This window comes from Labrus mixtus, chromosome 21, assembly GCF_963584025.1.
Source record: "Labrus mixtus chromosome 21, fLabMix1.1, whole genome shotgun sequence".
Classification (NCBI taxonomy): Eukaryota; Metazoa; Chordata; class Actinopteri; order Labriformes; family Labridae; genus Labrus; species Labrus mixtus.
The window spans coordinates 15,255,151-15,271,564 of record NC_083632.1 but is presented as its reverse complement, the minus strand read 5'-3'; the positions used below and the strand labels follow the sequence as shown (position 1 = coordinate 15,271,564).

General features: G+C 44.3%; 1 protein-coding gene across 2 annotated transcripts in view; it reads left to right on the top strand.

Annotated features, from left to right (window-relative positions):
• The first annotated feature begins 2,490 nt into the window (after positions 1 to 2,490).
• Positions 2,491 to 16,414, top strand: part of LOC132954997 (myosin-16) — a 59,766-nt gene continuing 45,842 nt past the window's right edge. Inside the window, exon 1 of one of the 2 annotated variants that reach the window (XM_061027581.1) lies at positions 2,491 to 2,661. In XM_061027581.1, the coding sequence (XP_060883564.1) occupies positions 2,578 to 2,661 (84 nt within the window). In that variant the 5' untranslated portion in view covers positions 2,491 to 2,577. Of the gene's footprint in view, positions 2,662 to 13,630; positions 13,779 to 16,414 lie in introns of those variants that run through there. The other variant, XM_061027580.1, reaches the window with a different exon arrangement.

Below are 16,414 nucleotides of genomic sequence, written 5' to 3'. Positions count from 1 at the left end.
AATACCGCCTTGATTTGATGAGAATGTATCAGAGCGGTTCGTATCTTCAGTGAAATCTAAATGTGAGCAGCAGCGGTGTGGCGGCATGCTGAGTCTCCACACTGCATTAACAGAATAAATCCACTCTGACATACAGAACCTTTCTTCATAAGCGCCAGGTCAAATTCTTGAGCTCTGCTCACATGCTGACATCCGCTCGACTGTGCGCCTTACGGAACACACGCAGGAAGCCGCCTGTCATCTGATCCCCCGTCAGACCATAAGCCTGAAAAAATCCAAAATTTCCACTGATTAAAAACTCAAACGACCTTTTCCCTTCATACCCCAAAGATGAAACGAGCTCAATTACCTGTGCTGTCATTTCTCACTGGCTGTAAGGTAAACACATCAGTGTGTGCATGACTTCCTGCCGCCTGCAGCTACGGAGGCCTCAGACGGCGAGCTGACACACGGGCACATTCAGGTAGACGAGCTGTGAAAAGCTCATTAAGCTGTTATAACTGACACCTGTTCCGTCCACATGAACGATTTCATTTCAGATGTTCATAAAACGCCTTCTCTGTAGCTCTCGTCTGGTTGTGAAATCTGCCGCTTCGATTATTTCACTGTTTCTGTGACGATGAAGATCGCTTTAATTTCTACTGACTCGCGGCGACAACAAATCCTGCGGAGTCCAAAGTGGTCTGTTAACGGAGAAAAGCTGGAGGTCAGGTGATGTTATTTAAATGTTACAATTCACTTAGCTTTTATCCAAAGCGACGCACATCAGAGAGTGAGTACAACACTAATCCATTCATACACCTCCACTGAAGCAGTGGGAGCAATGCAGGGTTACGTGTCTTGACCTTTGTGTTGTATTGCCAGGTCTCAGGGTGGCCTTTACTCTGCTCCCTGGGTGGAGAGAGAGGAGCTTCTTTACCCTTGCCCAAGGACACATAAGGCATGTTGCTCGGCTGGGGATCGAGCCCTCAACCTTCTGGTTTAGAGGCGACTTCTCTACCAACTGAGCCACAGCCACCCACATAAAGTAGTCGATGGATGGTTCAATCACATTTAGTGAACATTTACCTGTTGGTGCGTCTGGTGTCACATCACCCACGTAGGTACTTTAACTGTGTCTTAACGGTGTCTTGTGGTGATGGCCGCCATGACAGATGGGACATGTTTCTCGTTGCCATGGAAACACCATGTTACGTGAAAGACTGCTGCATAAGGAAGCGTGAGCTGCTACTGAAAGCTGCCGTACTGTTGCTGTGATAAAAGCATCATGTAAATTATACTCGGATACATTAGCTCGTCTGTAACATTCTCTTCCTCAGGTCGGTTTCACCTGGTCGTCATGACTACGGTCAACTAGGAGGTCGTTTTCATCGGGGGCCGGGAGGGTAAGGTGTATAGAAAATCAGTCCCATGATTCCCCGCCAGCCTCGACGTCATGTGTTCTCAAACAGGCCGTTTGAAGATTTCCCTTCATGACATCACAATGGGCAGTAACCCCTCCTCCAGGTGGTTGACACGCCCACAGTTAGGTGTTTGTTCTGCCCTCTGAGTCTGCCTTCTCACCGTAAACAATAGGCCAGAGACACCCAAGCCATTCCAGAGAGGGGGCGTGGTCAGACACAGCTCATTTACATTTAAAGGTACAGACACAGAAACAGCCTGTTCTGAGCAGGGCTGAAATAGAGGGGTTTATAGACATGATCAAATACAGGATCAGAGTGGATTTAGAACAAGAAACTTCACAAACATGTTTTGAGGAGCTCTGAGACTTATTTACACTGGTTGAAGAGGAGGAGGATATGAGACCTTTAATGTAAGATGTGCAGATGTTCCTAATGGAGACAGAGATGGTAGATACTTTTAATTTGTTCACTAACTTTAGCCCCCCCTGAATAAGTTCAACTCATTGTGCGTTTGTCTTTGTCTGAATCCTTACCTTTAATAAAAATGTATTCTGTATTTTACTGTCCTTCATCTTTATTGTTAATCTGAATTGTCTGATTATTAAGATGTAACAAATGATTCGAAAAAGAATGGATGAACATTTTGGTTGCAAATTGGCTGCTCTTCTCTTCAGGAATGTGAGTTCTGTAAGATAAGGGGTGTGTGTGTGTGCGTGTATGTGCCTGTGTGTGTGCGTGTATGTGCCTGTGTGTGTGTGCGTGTATGTGCCTGTGTGTGTGCGTGTATGTGCGTGTGTGTGTGTTGTTTTGTCTCAGTAGTGCAGTAGTTGTACTGCTGTCAGGAGGTGCTGCTGCTTTAGGCATGTGAAAATGTGTGTGTGTTTGTGTGTGTGGGATGGGGGGATTGTTGAAGCTCGTCTGTGTTTTCTTTTTGCCCCTCACCTCCCTTCCTCCCTCCCTCCCTCCCTCCTGCTCCTCAGGGTCAGGTAGCAGGCGTCACACACTATCTCATACACTTACACACCCTCTCCCTCTCTCTCCCACACACACACACACACACACACACACATACACTCCCACAGCCTGAAGAGAGCGCACACACACACATGCTTCACTTCTTCCCTGGAGCCTGCTCGGGCGCAGACAGCATGGCAGGCGGCTGTGAGCAGTGAGGATGGAGAAGAGAGTGTGTGTGATCCTGACTGACTTCCACCAGTACAGACCGTCCATCGGCCAGCACGGCAGACCCCCGACACACGTAAGAAACCTGCACCTCTCTCTCTCTGTGTTCTGTGATTCTCTTTACTCATCAGCTGTGCTCGCTCCGTTTCTGTCACTGTGATCTCCAGCGTGTTGCAGGGCTCCTCCTCTCTGCAGACCCCACCTCTGAGCTGCTGACTCAACAGGGGGCGTCAGAGCGTGCGCAGCATGGTGCAATCTCATGAGTGCATGTATGTGGTTGCCGGAGCGACATGCAACATGTGTGTATGTCTGGATAACAACCATTTCCTGTATGCAATCAAACTGAAACTAAGGCTGACTGGAAAACTACTCTCATGAAGTTTTAAAGAATCATTATAAAAGTTTTGATTGGATAGTAAAAGTATTTTGAGAAAGAAGTTTAGATAAAACTTTGTTTAAGGTTTTACTACCTCTCTCATGTCCGTCTGGTTTGCTGAAGAAGCCAACTGCTGGCTAGCTTAGCATTGATTAGCATAAAGTCTCGACCCAAAGAGGAAAGAGTCAGCCTGGCCACTTCCAAAGGTGAAGCTGCGCCCACCTGCACATCTTACAGCTGACTGTATTTACTGTACAATTATGAATATACTGTAAGTCTTATAATAAGCCGTCTGTGTTTGAGGGTCTCTCAGAGATAAAAACAGTTTCTATGTGCAGCTGTGTCGCTCTTTTAGTACCATCTGTTTCCACCAGTTGGAGTTTGTAGTACTGCTAGCTACCTGCTGGGGCGTCGCCAGGAACTCCGGGCCCCATGAAAAGATCTCACATAGGGCCCCTACCATGGCCCAAACTAAACCGAGAAACAGAAAACAGAGAATTTCTACAATTTCTACACTTTAATTCTTCTTACACTGCATTATAATTTGTCTCACCTGACGTTCAAAATGTTGTTTTTTGGGCGGAAGTCTCAGTTTTAATACTAGCGCGACAACATTGATATCATATGAACTACACTGAATCTGTTGATATCAAATATGTTACTGTAGCTCGCTGGGAAAGACGCTAAATATAGCTCCAAAGTGGACTCTTTTTGACCGCGATGTAATATTTTTATAAAATAAAGTCGTATGAAATCGTATCTATGAAGGGGATTAATAAGATATATTTATACATAAAACACAGATATGATCCAAACGATATTCTTGGCTGAATTCCTCTAACAATTGATTTAATATGCAGCCTGCCACATCTCTCACTCTTGACTCGACTGACTGCCGACAGATCAATTCAGTTGAGAGGGTCGAGAGGTGGTGGGAGGACTAAACCATTCTGCGCATTCAGAAGGGGGGGAGAGGGCCTTTTAGAGAGACTTCACATTTTTTCCAGAAAGGAATTCTGAATGTTTGTTTATTTATTCAGACAATTCTAATTATCTTATTGCGTTTATAACTTAGAGAAAAAAGCGAAATAAGAAATACATTTTTATTTCAGGCCCATGAAGGGCCCCCCTCCCCACTAGGGCCCTGGGTAGTCAGTCCCACTTTTCCCCCCACTACGACGCCCCTGGCTACCTGTGTGCTAGTCGAGCTATCAGCCTGCGGTAACGTTGATAGTTGTGATGTACAGACCTGCAGCCCACGAGTCTCTCTGCACACTCATTGTCTTTAACTGAGGAGTCTTTAAATCAAACCAGCGAGCTTTATTTACTCAACAGTAAACCACCGTCTGATTTATGACGCACCATCACCTTCCCATTGCTGTTGCAGATCCCAGCACGCTTTATGCAGTGATGCAGCTGCTTACAATGAATGTCTCTGCATTTTATCCTGGTATATTGGTCACACCGACTTTAAGGACACAGTTCACCTTTTAGATGATATATTAGATATTAAAAGAAGAGATGTTCCCAGGTCACTAATCTCCAAGTCGATTAAACTAAAATTGAAATTCAGACTAGTCAACAAGTCTAAATCTAGAAAACACTCAGTAGTTTTATTAATTATATTAATGTCAAATTCATAAGTACAGATTATATGTACATATGATTTATTTTTACAGCAACAATCTGTAACTCCTCCTCCTTCAAACAGTCGTCTGAAAGTCGATCTAATAGAACAATAACTTCCAACAGGGAGAATGGCGTCTCTCTCATGGCGTCCACAGAGCGTCTCGCTCGCCTGTTTTCAGCACTATGTAACTTTGGCAGGGGGCCGAGGTCATCTGGTGAGAAGTGCGTACGTCTTTACGGCACTAGTTCACACAGCAGCCTTCAGCTACAAAGCAGCAAGTTAGCCCGTCTCTGTACTGTTTGATACAACGGCTGAGAGGAAGAGGGCGGAGACGGAGGAGGATAAGAAGAGAGAGAGAGGCTGTACTAGAGGAAATATTGGACAGTCTTTAACATTGCTGTGAGAGCTTTGAGAAACAGAAGGCTGAAACTGAATGCAGTTGCACCCGGAGACCTGTGGTGGGCGCCAAAGCACACCAAACAGAGTTCCTCCATAGTATTATTTGAAGTCAAACAGGTGATTCTTGTTCTGATAGCTAGAAAAGTTTGGCCATGACATCTCTTGTAAATACTGCGGTGCAGTTACCGCCAACTCTCAGCAGACGGTAATATTTTCACTCTAAATGCACATTGCTGTTCGCTCCAATGTTTGTAAATTAGACGGTTTTTGGAACAAGATTTAATTGCATTGAAAGGGGCCACTATTCCACTAATTCATGCGTAATGGCTCATTTAAAGGTTCAGTCAGTAGAAATGTTTGTAAACACAACATTCAAACTGGGCCCCTCCTCCTGGGCTCATCGCCCCCAGAAGCTCACACTCACTGCAGGACGTAGTGTGTACGTTTACTGCTTGTACCTACACTGCAAGCTAACACGCGCTAGCACAAGCTAACCACCGGTGTTTGTCACCTGTCTGTCCAACAGGAAGCAGACCAACTCCACGTCCACGGGTAAAAGACAACACAAGGTTCACCCTCGTTTTAGAACGAGCTTTATCCGCTAGGTGTTTCTCCTCACTGTGATCATATTTTCTCTTCTTTGCTGCTACATCCACGTCCGTCATATTCACCGGTTTGAATGTCGTGCAATCACTGAATTGTATCCACTCCTAAACTCACCTGCTGCGCTGTCATTGGCTGGAGGAAACACACCAGCTCCGCCCACAAATGTCCCGAGTCAACCAGAACAGTAAATCCAGTCAGAGGACAGGGTCAGACACAGTCACCACCACACATGTATGGCGGCCCAGAAGGGACGATGGAGCAGCTTCACTTTAGGAGAAGTCTGTATTTTATTTTGAAGGAGAAAGATGCTGACTCTGTCTTTAATAACATTTACAGTTTGAAGCAAAGAGATGTCGTTTGCTCTGTAGCTTGTTTGGGAAACATTTAACCCTTCGTGGGTCACAGTGCACAGGTTTAATAGACTCAGGCTCTCAGTGTTGCCCTGAAGATTTGATTTGTTGTATTTTGTCCGTCATGGCCACCGTAGATAATATCCAATGGCACACCCCTCTGTGTGTTTCTCTACCTGTTTTAAATCAGTCCATCTTTGACACAGATTATGTGAGGATGACCTTGCTCTTCGTCTTTATGATGGTTCTTTACGTTAACAGGTGTTTGTCTGATCTTTTCTTGTTCTCGTCTCAATTTGTATTTTCACACCTGTACACATACACACACACACACACGCAGCACTCAGTCATACACACACCTGCGTCTGCAACAAAGACACAAAACACTGTGCGGTTTTCTTCTTTGATGGTGCTCTATGAGGGTCTTTATCCCACCACTCAGGGGTCAGAGAGAGAACTTTAGCTTCTATGTTTTCACTTATTACACATCTGAGAGGAGCAAAAAATGGAAGGAATCCCTGTGATGTGGAGATAACACCATGTTTCAGTGGATTCAACATAAACACAAAGGCTGCTCTCTTTAATCTGCTGCGACTGTAACACAGCTGTGTCAGGTGTTTACATCATCATACAGAGATTTTATAAACAGGTATCTCTCCTCCATAATTACAGACAACAGTGATGTCATTGATCTGATTAACAAGCTGCTGGGATGTAGCTGACCTGCAGACACAGGTCCACATGATAGAACTGACCCGTGAGCTGCTTCACTGATCAAACACCGCCTGAACCACCTCCACGACCCGATCCAGAGTTCAGCCAGAGGCCAGACTTCAGCCTGCAGTCCGTCCACCTGGGATCAGTTTGCACCCAGTCATGCTGTTCAGTACTACAGAGAGTCGTCTGCAGAGCTGAACGGGAACAGGGAACACATGATGAAACTGATTGGATGCAACCGAAAGCAGTGCAGATGATTTCAGACCTTCAGTTCTGGGTTTGCTTGAAAAGAAACATCTGTTTAGAGCAGGAGACGCAGCGACCAAATGACCCCATGGGTTTTCATATCTGAAACTCTGTCTCATTCAGAAACACATGGTAGCAGCTGTTTCACGGTTTTTCTTTACGTCCAACAAATTGTCTAGAAAAGTCTGTTTTTGTTTACTTGATGCGATATATTTAAGTCTAAGAAACACATCAGGGTGTCGGTTATAAATTCAGTCTGGACTTTTGAATTCACTCAGGACTCATTCCTCTGGTTGAAAGTCGTCTGTCATGTGATCCATTCTGATGACAGCCACTGTCAGCTCTAAATGTGACCATGATGTAATAAATTATCATCATGCCGTGTTAAAGAGACATGAAATAAGAGATTGAGACCATGAACTCTTTAGTGAAATGTTTACTGAGGGAATAAATTAAAGAGGACATATTATGAAAAATCCACTTCTACAGTGTTTCTGAACATATATTTGGGTAACCTGAGTGTCTACTGACCCACAACATGTGAAATAAACCCATCCAGTCCTCCAGACTCCACCCCCAGCCTAGAACAAAGCTTTTGCACAGGTCCATCATTTTTATTCTCGCTAGTGAAGGAGTGATGTCTACGGGGAAAAGTCAGGGAGGGCTCATTGCATTTAAAGAGACACACACACCAAAACGGAGCATTCTGAGAGAGCTGGTTTATACAGGATTATACTCTGGTGCTTGACTCATGTTATATTTTGACCAAAGCAAGGCACAGATGTTTCATTAAGAACACAGGGGGATGGTTTGAAAAGGTGGAGAAGGGGGATGATATGTCCTCTTTAAATTAGAAGTACCACCATTTTATCATATACTTATTTTTGCAACAAGATTAGTCGCCCCCTGCTGGACGTATTACCATCTAACTTTTTTATTTATTTGTTTAAAACAAATAAATGTGAAAGTAAGTCCAATGAGAGGGATCATGTCCTCTGGTGAATCGCTCGAAGACTGGAATCTGTGTCGAGCAGCAGGTGTGAAAAGGAGTTTAAATGTTGACCAGCTGTTTAAATAAAAGAAAGTCAGGGAGATTAACGTCACCGTTACCTCGATTCAGATGAGAAATGAATCAGGAGACGAGAGGCTGTCCTGGGAAATGTAACACTCAGGAGGACAGTTCCTTCAGAGCTGTGATTCACTTGTAATGTTTGCTTTAGAGGGAGGAGGCGTTCAGGGTGTCTGCTCGGCTCTGCAGGTTTGATCGGACGAACGTCTCCGAGCTTCAAGTCAAAACAGGAAAGCTGCACAAAAGCCCCTCGCACATACATCATGCACACAGGGATTGTACCGTAACAAAGGGAGCATTTAATCTGAGCGCTCGAGCCTTTAAGTCGTCTCTAGTGTCTTGTGATTGTGCGAAAGGTGAACCATTGATGTGTCTCATTTATCTTCCTCTGCTCTCCTGGCATCGGCGTGCACACTGATGTTGAGAGCAGCGGTAAATCCTGCACTGACAGGTAAATAAATCGAGTGTTTGAACGCACTTAAGGCAAAGGAAGTTCAGGTGTGTCAGCAGGCAGATCCTCACAGAGGTTAAAAACACACATGTCCTAAATCTTATTTGGACAACGTGACTATTACCGCCGCACACGCCGGGAAGACGACACCGCGTTTCCCCGACTAATTTGCCCGCTGACAATCGGCTCAGTCTGTCAGGTTTGAGCGGTTAGCTTAGTGTCAGGGTTCAGACAGAAGATTGAATGACGGCACTTTTCCAACAGCACAGATACTCAGGCAGCAACAGGTTCCTGTGTCTGTTTGTGTGTGTGTGTGTGTGTGTGTGTGTGTGTGTGTGTTTATGTGTGAGTGTGTGTGTGTGTGTGTGTGTGTGTGTGTGTGTGTGTGTGTGTGTGTGTGTGTGTGTGTGTGTCACAGCTTTCCCTTTTAAACATCTTCTTGTGGAAAATCAGCTCACATCTGTTTTTCCAGGAAAGGAAACTACATTTTTGTTTTGTTTTTTCCACTTTGGAAGACAGAATAACTTGTAGCGTCTTGTTTGGTGTGAAGTCTGACTGACTGATGCACGAGGTGTAAATGTTTACAGAACACGTTTCTATGCTTTTTGCATCAAGGTTTGGTTGATTTCTGTGAGAAAAGCATCAGGTTTGATTGCACGTGTAGCATGTTGTTGTGGTGGTTGGTTTGCAGGGGCTACAATCCTCAAGGCGTGCAGCCTGGGTTAGAGTCCGATCTGTGGCTCCTATGACCACAGAGACCATGAATATGAATGTTTGAAGCCTGAGTGACTGTTCCTGGAGGGGGTGCTGAATCGATGTCCCATCGATGGCGGTCTCCGCGCTGGAAATCCTGTCTCAGTCTAACTTTCAGTCAACATAAAGACAGGCTGAGAGCTGGAGCTGAGGCGGGTTTTAAGCCTCCTGACAAACCGTTACACAGCGCCCGCCTGTCAATCAGGCCAGCTACACGCCTTATTGTGAATAACTCTTATCCTTCATCAAATCAAAACGGATAAGTCATCAAAACATTCACCCCCCGTACAGTGTGTGTCGATCGAGACATGAACTAATCAGACCTGTTTGTTTTTTTGAACCAGGCTGTAAACATGTTAATCTCTTCTGTAAAAACAGGCTTTTTAGAATGGGTGTGTATGTGACTTCCTGTTCTTCTGCAGCCAGCCTCTAGTGGACACTTGAGGAACTGCAGGATGTTACTCTTGGTGTATGAAGAACAGATTTCTTTGGGGGGCGGCAGTAGTTCAGTCTGTAGGGACTTGTGTTGGGAACTGGAGGGTCGCTGGTTCAAGTACAGGACCAAGTTTGGAAATTGGTCTGGTAGCTGGAGAGGTGCCAGCTCAGGAGCGCTCACAGACATTAAATACATTTCCCCTCATGATCAATAAAATAAATCTTCTTCTTCCTCACTTCAGTGTTTGACTCAGGCCCTTTGACTGTGAAGAATTCAGAGCAAACAACAAACCTGGAGGTAGCTAACAGTTCTATTAAATCTATTATACTCTAAAATGACTATGATTAAATCATGACTCAATCAGACGTGGTGCTACCTGCTCCGTTACCGTCTGTTTCCTCTGATGCTCTGATCCATAAAGCCCGTCCTTAATCACACGTTTGTGTAAAACCACAGAGGTCATCTTCCTGACAGTCCTATCATTAAAACTTTATAAGCTGCAGAAATCAATCAAACAGAGACGAACAAATACTCAGACATCTGGATTCATGTCAACGTTTAACCATCTGCAACATAATGAATAACCAAAGTTAGTGTTTTAAACCAGCGAGCGGGGCGCTCTGTGGACATGAGAGATACTGTGCTGGAAATTTCTTGTTAACAATGCAAAAGAAAGGATCATGAGTCAATCAATGTCTTTGTTTAGTTTAATTATTCTTGCAAGTAGAAGGAACAAAGCCTTCAGAGTGTCAATGCAGTCTGAAGGAAAAGCTCGAAGTAATCACAATATGCTTGGTGTTATATACACATGCTTCACAGAAAAACCTTCATGCCTATATAAGGATTGCAGATACAGGCGCAGTCAAATATCAAATACATTTTGTCATATATATCAACACGTCGCACAACAGTAATGTCAAGGAAACTTCAAGTCTGAGTATCTTTGATATTAAGCTATTTGTGAGAAACCTTCATCCTTGGGTAAAGACAAAACAAGAATATTACGTATTAATTTATTGTAGCATTTCTAAAGCGAGCTGTAAGTAAAATGTGTCCTCGACAGTAAACAGAGTTTTTCCATTACAATACGCCATTTTCCCTGTTGGAGGTTATTGTTCTATTAGATCGACTTTGAAACAACTGAAGGAGTAGGAGTTACAGGCTGTTGCTTTAAGAGGTAATACCTCTGATAAAAAAAAAAAATATTGAAGTATCCATCACAAAACCAAAACAACAACGAACTTAACGACCGATTTGGTCAATCAAGTCTAACATGTGTAAATGTCTCTCTGAGTCATGACTGTCTACAATGAGTGAGAAGCTTGAGTCCCGCTGGCTGTGTTGTTGTCTGAGCCGTGTTTACATGGACAGGACGACCGGCTCCTCCCCTTGTGTATAAAAGCTGTTTTAGTCAAGGACTAGAGAGAAGAAGAAGAACATACTCACTGATTATTTGGATGTTAGTAAGAGTTTTTAGATCACTCTCATTTTGTGCCAATTTACATACAATGTGAAGCTACGAGCTAACTAAAGAGCGCTAACATGCTAGCATGCCAACAACAATGCAGGACAGGTGATTGCAGCTCGAGCAAAGGAAAATTTTGTTGTGTAAACGCGAGTGGAGAGGGGTTGGAGGTGTGTCTCTGGAGGAGAGCGGAGGCTTCACTATGGAGGAGGTGTGGCCAAACAGCAGTTTGTTTTTGTTTCATGCTGGAGCTCAAGAGCGACATCTGCTGGGTTAAAAAAGTCTTCAACAAATAGTTTAATTCTGATTTTTGCTTTCTGCATCCATACTTTAGATTTTTAGAAATTGTTTTGGCCAAATAGATAGATTAGAGCTGGACACATGAGAGTCAGCAGGTTCAGCAGTGTCTGAAGAGAGGTCGTAACATTTTTCAGATGAGTCTGTGCATAGAGGGAGAATTTAGCTTATATATCTTATCATTACTAACCTTAATATACGGGCAGGACAAATCTCAAAACTCAAACTGCAGCTCGAGTCTCTAACAGTTTGAACACTTGATCACCTGTTTACCTGTGTTTATATGACCCTTGTAAATGAAGATGGTTTGTGATGTAATTGATGCCTATAGATTTATAGGTTGTGTTGATTGTGCGTGTGTTGTTTCCTGATCAGAGCTACGTCACAAGATCTCACATCCGTTAGTTTCAGGATGCATTAGTTCATTTTGTAGGATTTCTATTATTATTAAAAGTTATAAAAGACAACAGAGAGTAATCCTCCTGCTCTCTAAACCTCTGTGTCTGTGTGTTGGAGTGTCACTGTGTGTTTACATCAGTGTGTCAGGGGTTAATAGACGTGTGTTTATCCCGTGAATCTGGAGAATATTTCATTACTAAAGTTCAGTCCACACACTGACAGCACCTTTACATCAGTGTCGGTTTGTAATCGTACATACACCTCTGATCTTTGACCTCTGCACCTCGAGGTGATCATGTCTCTGTGTAAACTTCCAGAGTGTTGATCCTATATTCTCCTCAGGTTCACCTTTCATGTTGTCAGTCTATTCATCTGATACTGGTGTCAGTAAAACCCCTCATTTCAAAAGCATCTCCAATATTGATCCTAGTTTGAGCACGTTTCTGCTCGTGGAGCTTATTAGAAACATGCAGAGGCTTTTTAGGGGGGGGGGGGTGTCTTAAAACCGCCTACTTTCTCTGGTCCAAACAAATCCAGAGCATTCAGGACCAGAATCTTAAGTTAGAAGGAGGACATACTGGCTGCTGCATTGTTGTCAGAGAAGCCAGCATTTCAACATAGCATGTTTCCTTAATGTCTGATCATATAGTAAGGTCACTTTATCATTTCACTCACTACACATCTTACTGATTGGATTTTTAAAGGGGTCATATTATGCTTTTTCTGGTTTGATATGCTCTTTAGTGTGTTTTCCAAGTGTCCTGTGCATGTTTAGGCACATCTATGTGCAAAAATTAAAAGTCCGCGGAAACGCAGCTTCTCCTACGTCCTCCTGCTAGCCCCCCCTTGAAATTTTTTTGCCAGTGTGACGTCTTGTCAGTGTGAGATCACTGATCTAAGCCCATTGGCTCGTTGTGGCAAGCCCAGCAGCTCATGTTGCACACCCGTTAACTTCTGTAGCACGCCCACGATATGCCGTAGCCTGCGGTAGCACAGTAGTGCTAAGGTGCTAATGTTTATGCTACCCTCAGGGGCAACAGTGGCTGCATTCCCAATATGGTAAAAGGGGCGTGACATTTCCGAGAACCGTGCTGAGCAACTGACCAATTACGGCAGAGCTGACAGGCCGACCAATCAGATCAGACTTGGCTCACGTGGGGACTCTGAACGTGGGCACTTCAGAGCCTTAGAGAGAGAGTCAGAAGCGAGCCGGTGCATGGAGCGGCAGTACATGAAAACAGACACTTTTTTTATAACTTTAGCGATTGTGAACATACTTTAGTAGGTACATAGATTAAATATACGAACCCCAAAAAGGGCATAATATGGGATCTTTAAGAAGGAGCAACCTTTGACCTGGCCTCGCTGGAGGAGGTAAACTCACTTTTCCTGTCCGTCTCCTCACCTCTGAATCTCATTCTTCTGATTTCAATGTTTATCATTTAAAAAGAGATTAATTCTTCCTCGCAACTCTGAGGCTGAAAGACAAACGTCCGACTGCAGGCGGCGCAGCAGCTGTGCTGCTGCAAAGGAACAAAGTTTTAGTTTGTATTAGAGAGAAAGGCCTGCAGGAGGTCTCTCTGCAGAGACGGGAGGAAACGTGGGCTCATGTTTGTGCATCGATTTCTACATGAGGGGGCAATGCTTTCTGACACAGTGTTGCTGTGTGTGTGTGTGTGTGTGTGACGAGGTAAAGGAGAAGTGGAGCTGACAGAGCAGACTCCAGACTGAAGGGAACTCAGCCAGACGAGCTAGAGTTTCTGAGAGTGCATGTGTGACTCTGTGCTTGTGTGTGAGGGTTGCTGCAGGTCTCTGTAATCCCAGCAGCTCATTCACAAACTCACACACATACAGCAGACAGGGAGAGATGAGGGAGAGAGAGGAGCTGAGGAGAGCCAGAGAGCAGAGTGAGCGACTCCTCTCTCAGGTCCGAGAGCTGCAGGACACCAACAGGAGGCTGCAGGAGGAGAAGAATGAGGCGGCCTGCAGATACAGAGCTGTAAGTCTGCTGCACATTTTCCTCTAATAAGCAGTCCTTCCTCTTTGCCAGGTTTCTGTGCTCACTGGGTTTGGGATCCAGGCTGAATTTCTGCCTGATAAGGGATTCTGAACGTGGTCATTATCGAGCCCCCGTGGGATTATATTAAGTGGATAATGATACGTTAGCAGAGGGAGAGAGATGCAGCCACCATGCCGTCCCTGTGTTGGAGCTTGCTTTAATGCAGCATCTCTCTCTCTCACTCTGTGGGTTTTTACTGCTCTGAGACCATTTTCCATCTTTTATAGATTATAGAGACAGAAAGTACAGAGTGTGTGTTTTACAGAGGGAGCTGTCATATCGCTAGGCAGCGTGCTGTTTCCTGACCTGAGGCGCTCCCAAAGGTTAACAGACAGGAGAGCCATTTGAGTGACATGTCCCCCGTCGCTGTGAGAGGGGAGGTGTTACCACAAGTTTTTACTAAGATCTAAAAATTAGCATTTTTGCTCAGAGATATGCACTATATGCATAAATATAACACGTTTTATTCAGTTTGCTCGTTGTGTTTATCACCCTGCTCTCACTTCCTCTCTGCTCTACAGAACTTGTTCCAATTCGTTCGTTTGGTTTTTCAGCTCCAAACTTTTCTGTTTCTTCTCTTATTAACTCACTTTTGGCCTATTTAAAAATATCAAAGGAGTCAACATTAGGTTAAATCCAAATTCAACATATTGTCGTTTCTGTTCTGGGTAAGTATCTGGAGTGGTGAACCTCAGATATTTCAATTCAGTCATAAAAGAAACACAAGAGTTAACATTGTCTGCTAAAAGTCACATATCCCCCTCCTCTTCAACCAATTTAAACAAGTCTCAGAGCTCCTAAAAACATGTGTGTGAAGTTTCTTGTTCTAAATCCACTCTGATCCTGTATTTGATCATGTCTATAAACCCCTCTATTTCAGCCCTGCTCAGAACAAGCTGTTTCTGTGTCTGTACCTTTAAATGTAAATGAGCTGTGTTTGACCACGCCCCCTCTCTGGAAGGGCTTGGGTGTCTCGGGCTTTCGCTCCAAGCCAGAATTGGAGGGCAGAACAAACACCTAGCTGTGGGAGTGTCACCCAACTGGGGGAGGGGTTACTGCCCTTTTTATAAGCGCCATGGCTGTGAGTGAGTAAAGTAAAAAAAACGTAAAATAAGTTTTTGCACCATGAAATCATGTAGTCATGGTTACAGAGAAGTTGCAAAGTGCTGTCCCATTTGTATTTAACCATTGGAGCCCTAGCAGCCTCATGCCCTCAATCACTTTCCAGGTGACGTCAATAGAGTCAGTAAGGGCTCAGGGTTTAGGGACGACATCGAGATTCAGCCAAAGTCATGTTTTCATAGTTTGTTTGAAATGTACATCCCTCATCACGAGGCGACACAGACTATCCTGTATGTGTGTTATTGTTACCTGCCTCTAATGGGTGAATTTAGATCAGATTTAATCCGATCTAGATTTAATCAAGTTTCTTTTATTATGATTGGTCAAGGGGCGGGACAAAAACGAGAGCCGGAGAAAGTAGCGGGAGATGCGACGTGAACGTGAGCTCTCTCTCCTTACACCACTGCCTGTGTTTCTTTCCTGACTAGCCATGACGAGCTAAGTAAATAAGTTAAGAGCTAGATAAAGTGAATGTAGGAGAAGCTTTACTAATTTCTCGAATAATGTGCTAAAGAGCTGCCAGCTTTATTTAGCATATGTGTGGATTACAGCTAACTGTAACCTCCTCGGCTACAGCTAGTTAGCATGAGAGCTAATGTTGCGCTCGTGCATGTTACGGGCTGTAGAGTTGGCGCGTGGCACCAGCAGTGTTGCCAGGTCCGCTTGTTATAAGCAACTTTGGGCTTGTTTTTCTGTAAAGTCGCTTGCAAATATCGTCAGTCGCGGGTTTTTGGGCTTATTTTCTAAAGTGCAGTTGCTTGTTTGGGCTTGCTTTGCTCCCTGTATGAACCCCTACTGAATCTCTCCCAACTCTCCACAATAAAGCCAAACACAATCACGATAGTTTGTCCATTTCCAGGATCCGTCCACAACCCTGTTTCCTTGGTTAGCCAGCCCGCCCGATCTGACACACACACACGCACGCACGCACGCACGCACGCACGCACACACACACACACACACACACACACACACACACACACACACATACACACACACACAACTACATCTGACAGATCGACAATGACCACGAAATATGGAAAAAATATAATAAAGAGTGGGAGAAAGAGACTGGATCCGACCTTAATACAGCATGCTGATGATGCTGGCACCGAAAACCACAAAATCCATGAGGCTTACGGACATCGATTTCACTGTTTCAAATCAAAATGAGACAGGACAAACACACATATATATATATACTGCTATCAAGTGACCTCTCTTTTAAACTATGTGGTAGGTTAGGTAACCTGTTTGGCTTCATTTTATTTATTTGAGGTGCCACGTCGCTTGTTTTGGGCTTGTTTTCATAGAGCTGGTTGCTTGTTTCTCTCGCGAGATCTGGCAACACTGGGCACCAGTCGGTGCGGGAGCGGACTACTACAGAGGCTGTCCTGCCGTTTCCCTCCTGCTTTGCCCCTGGACTGTTGTGGACAGACGTTCTGTCTTTATCG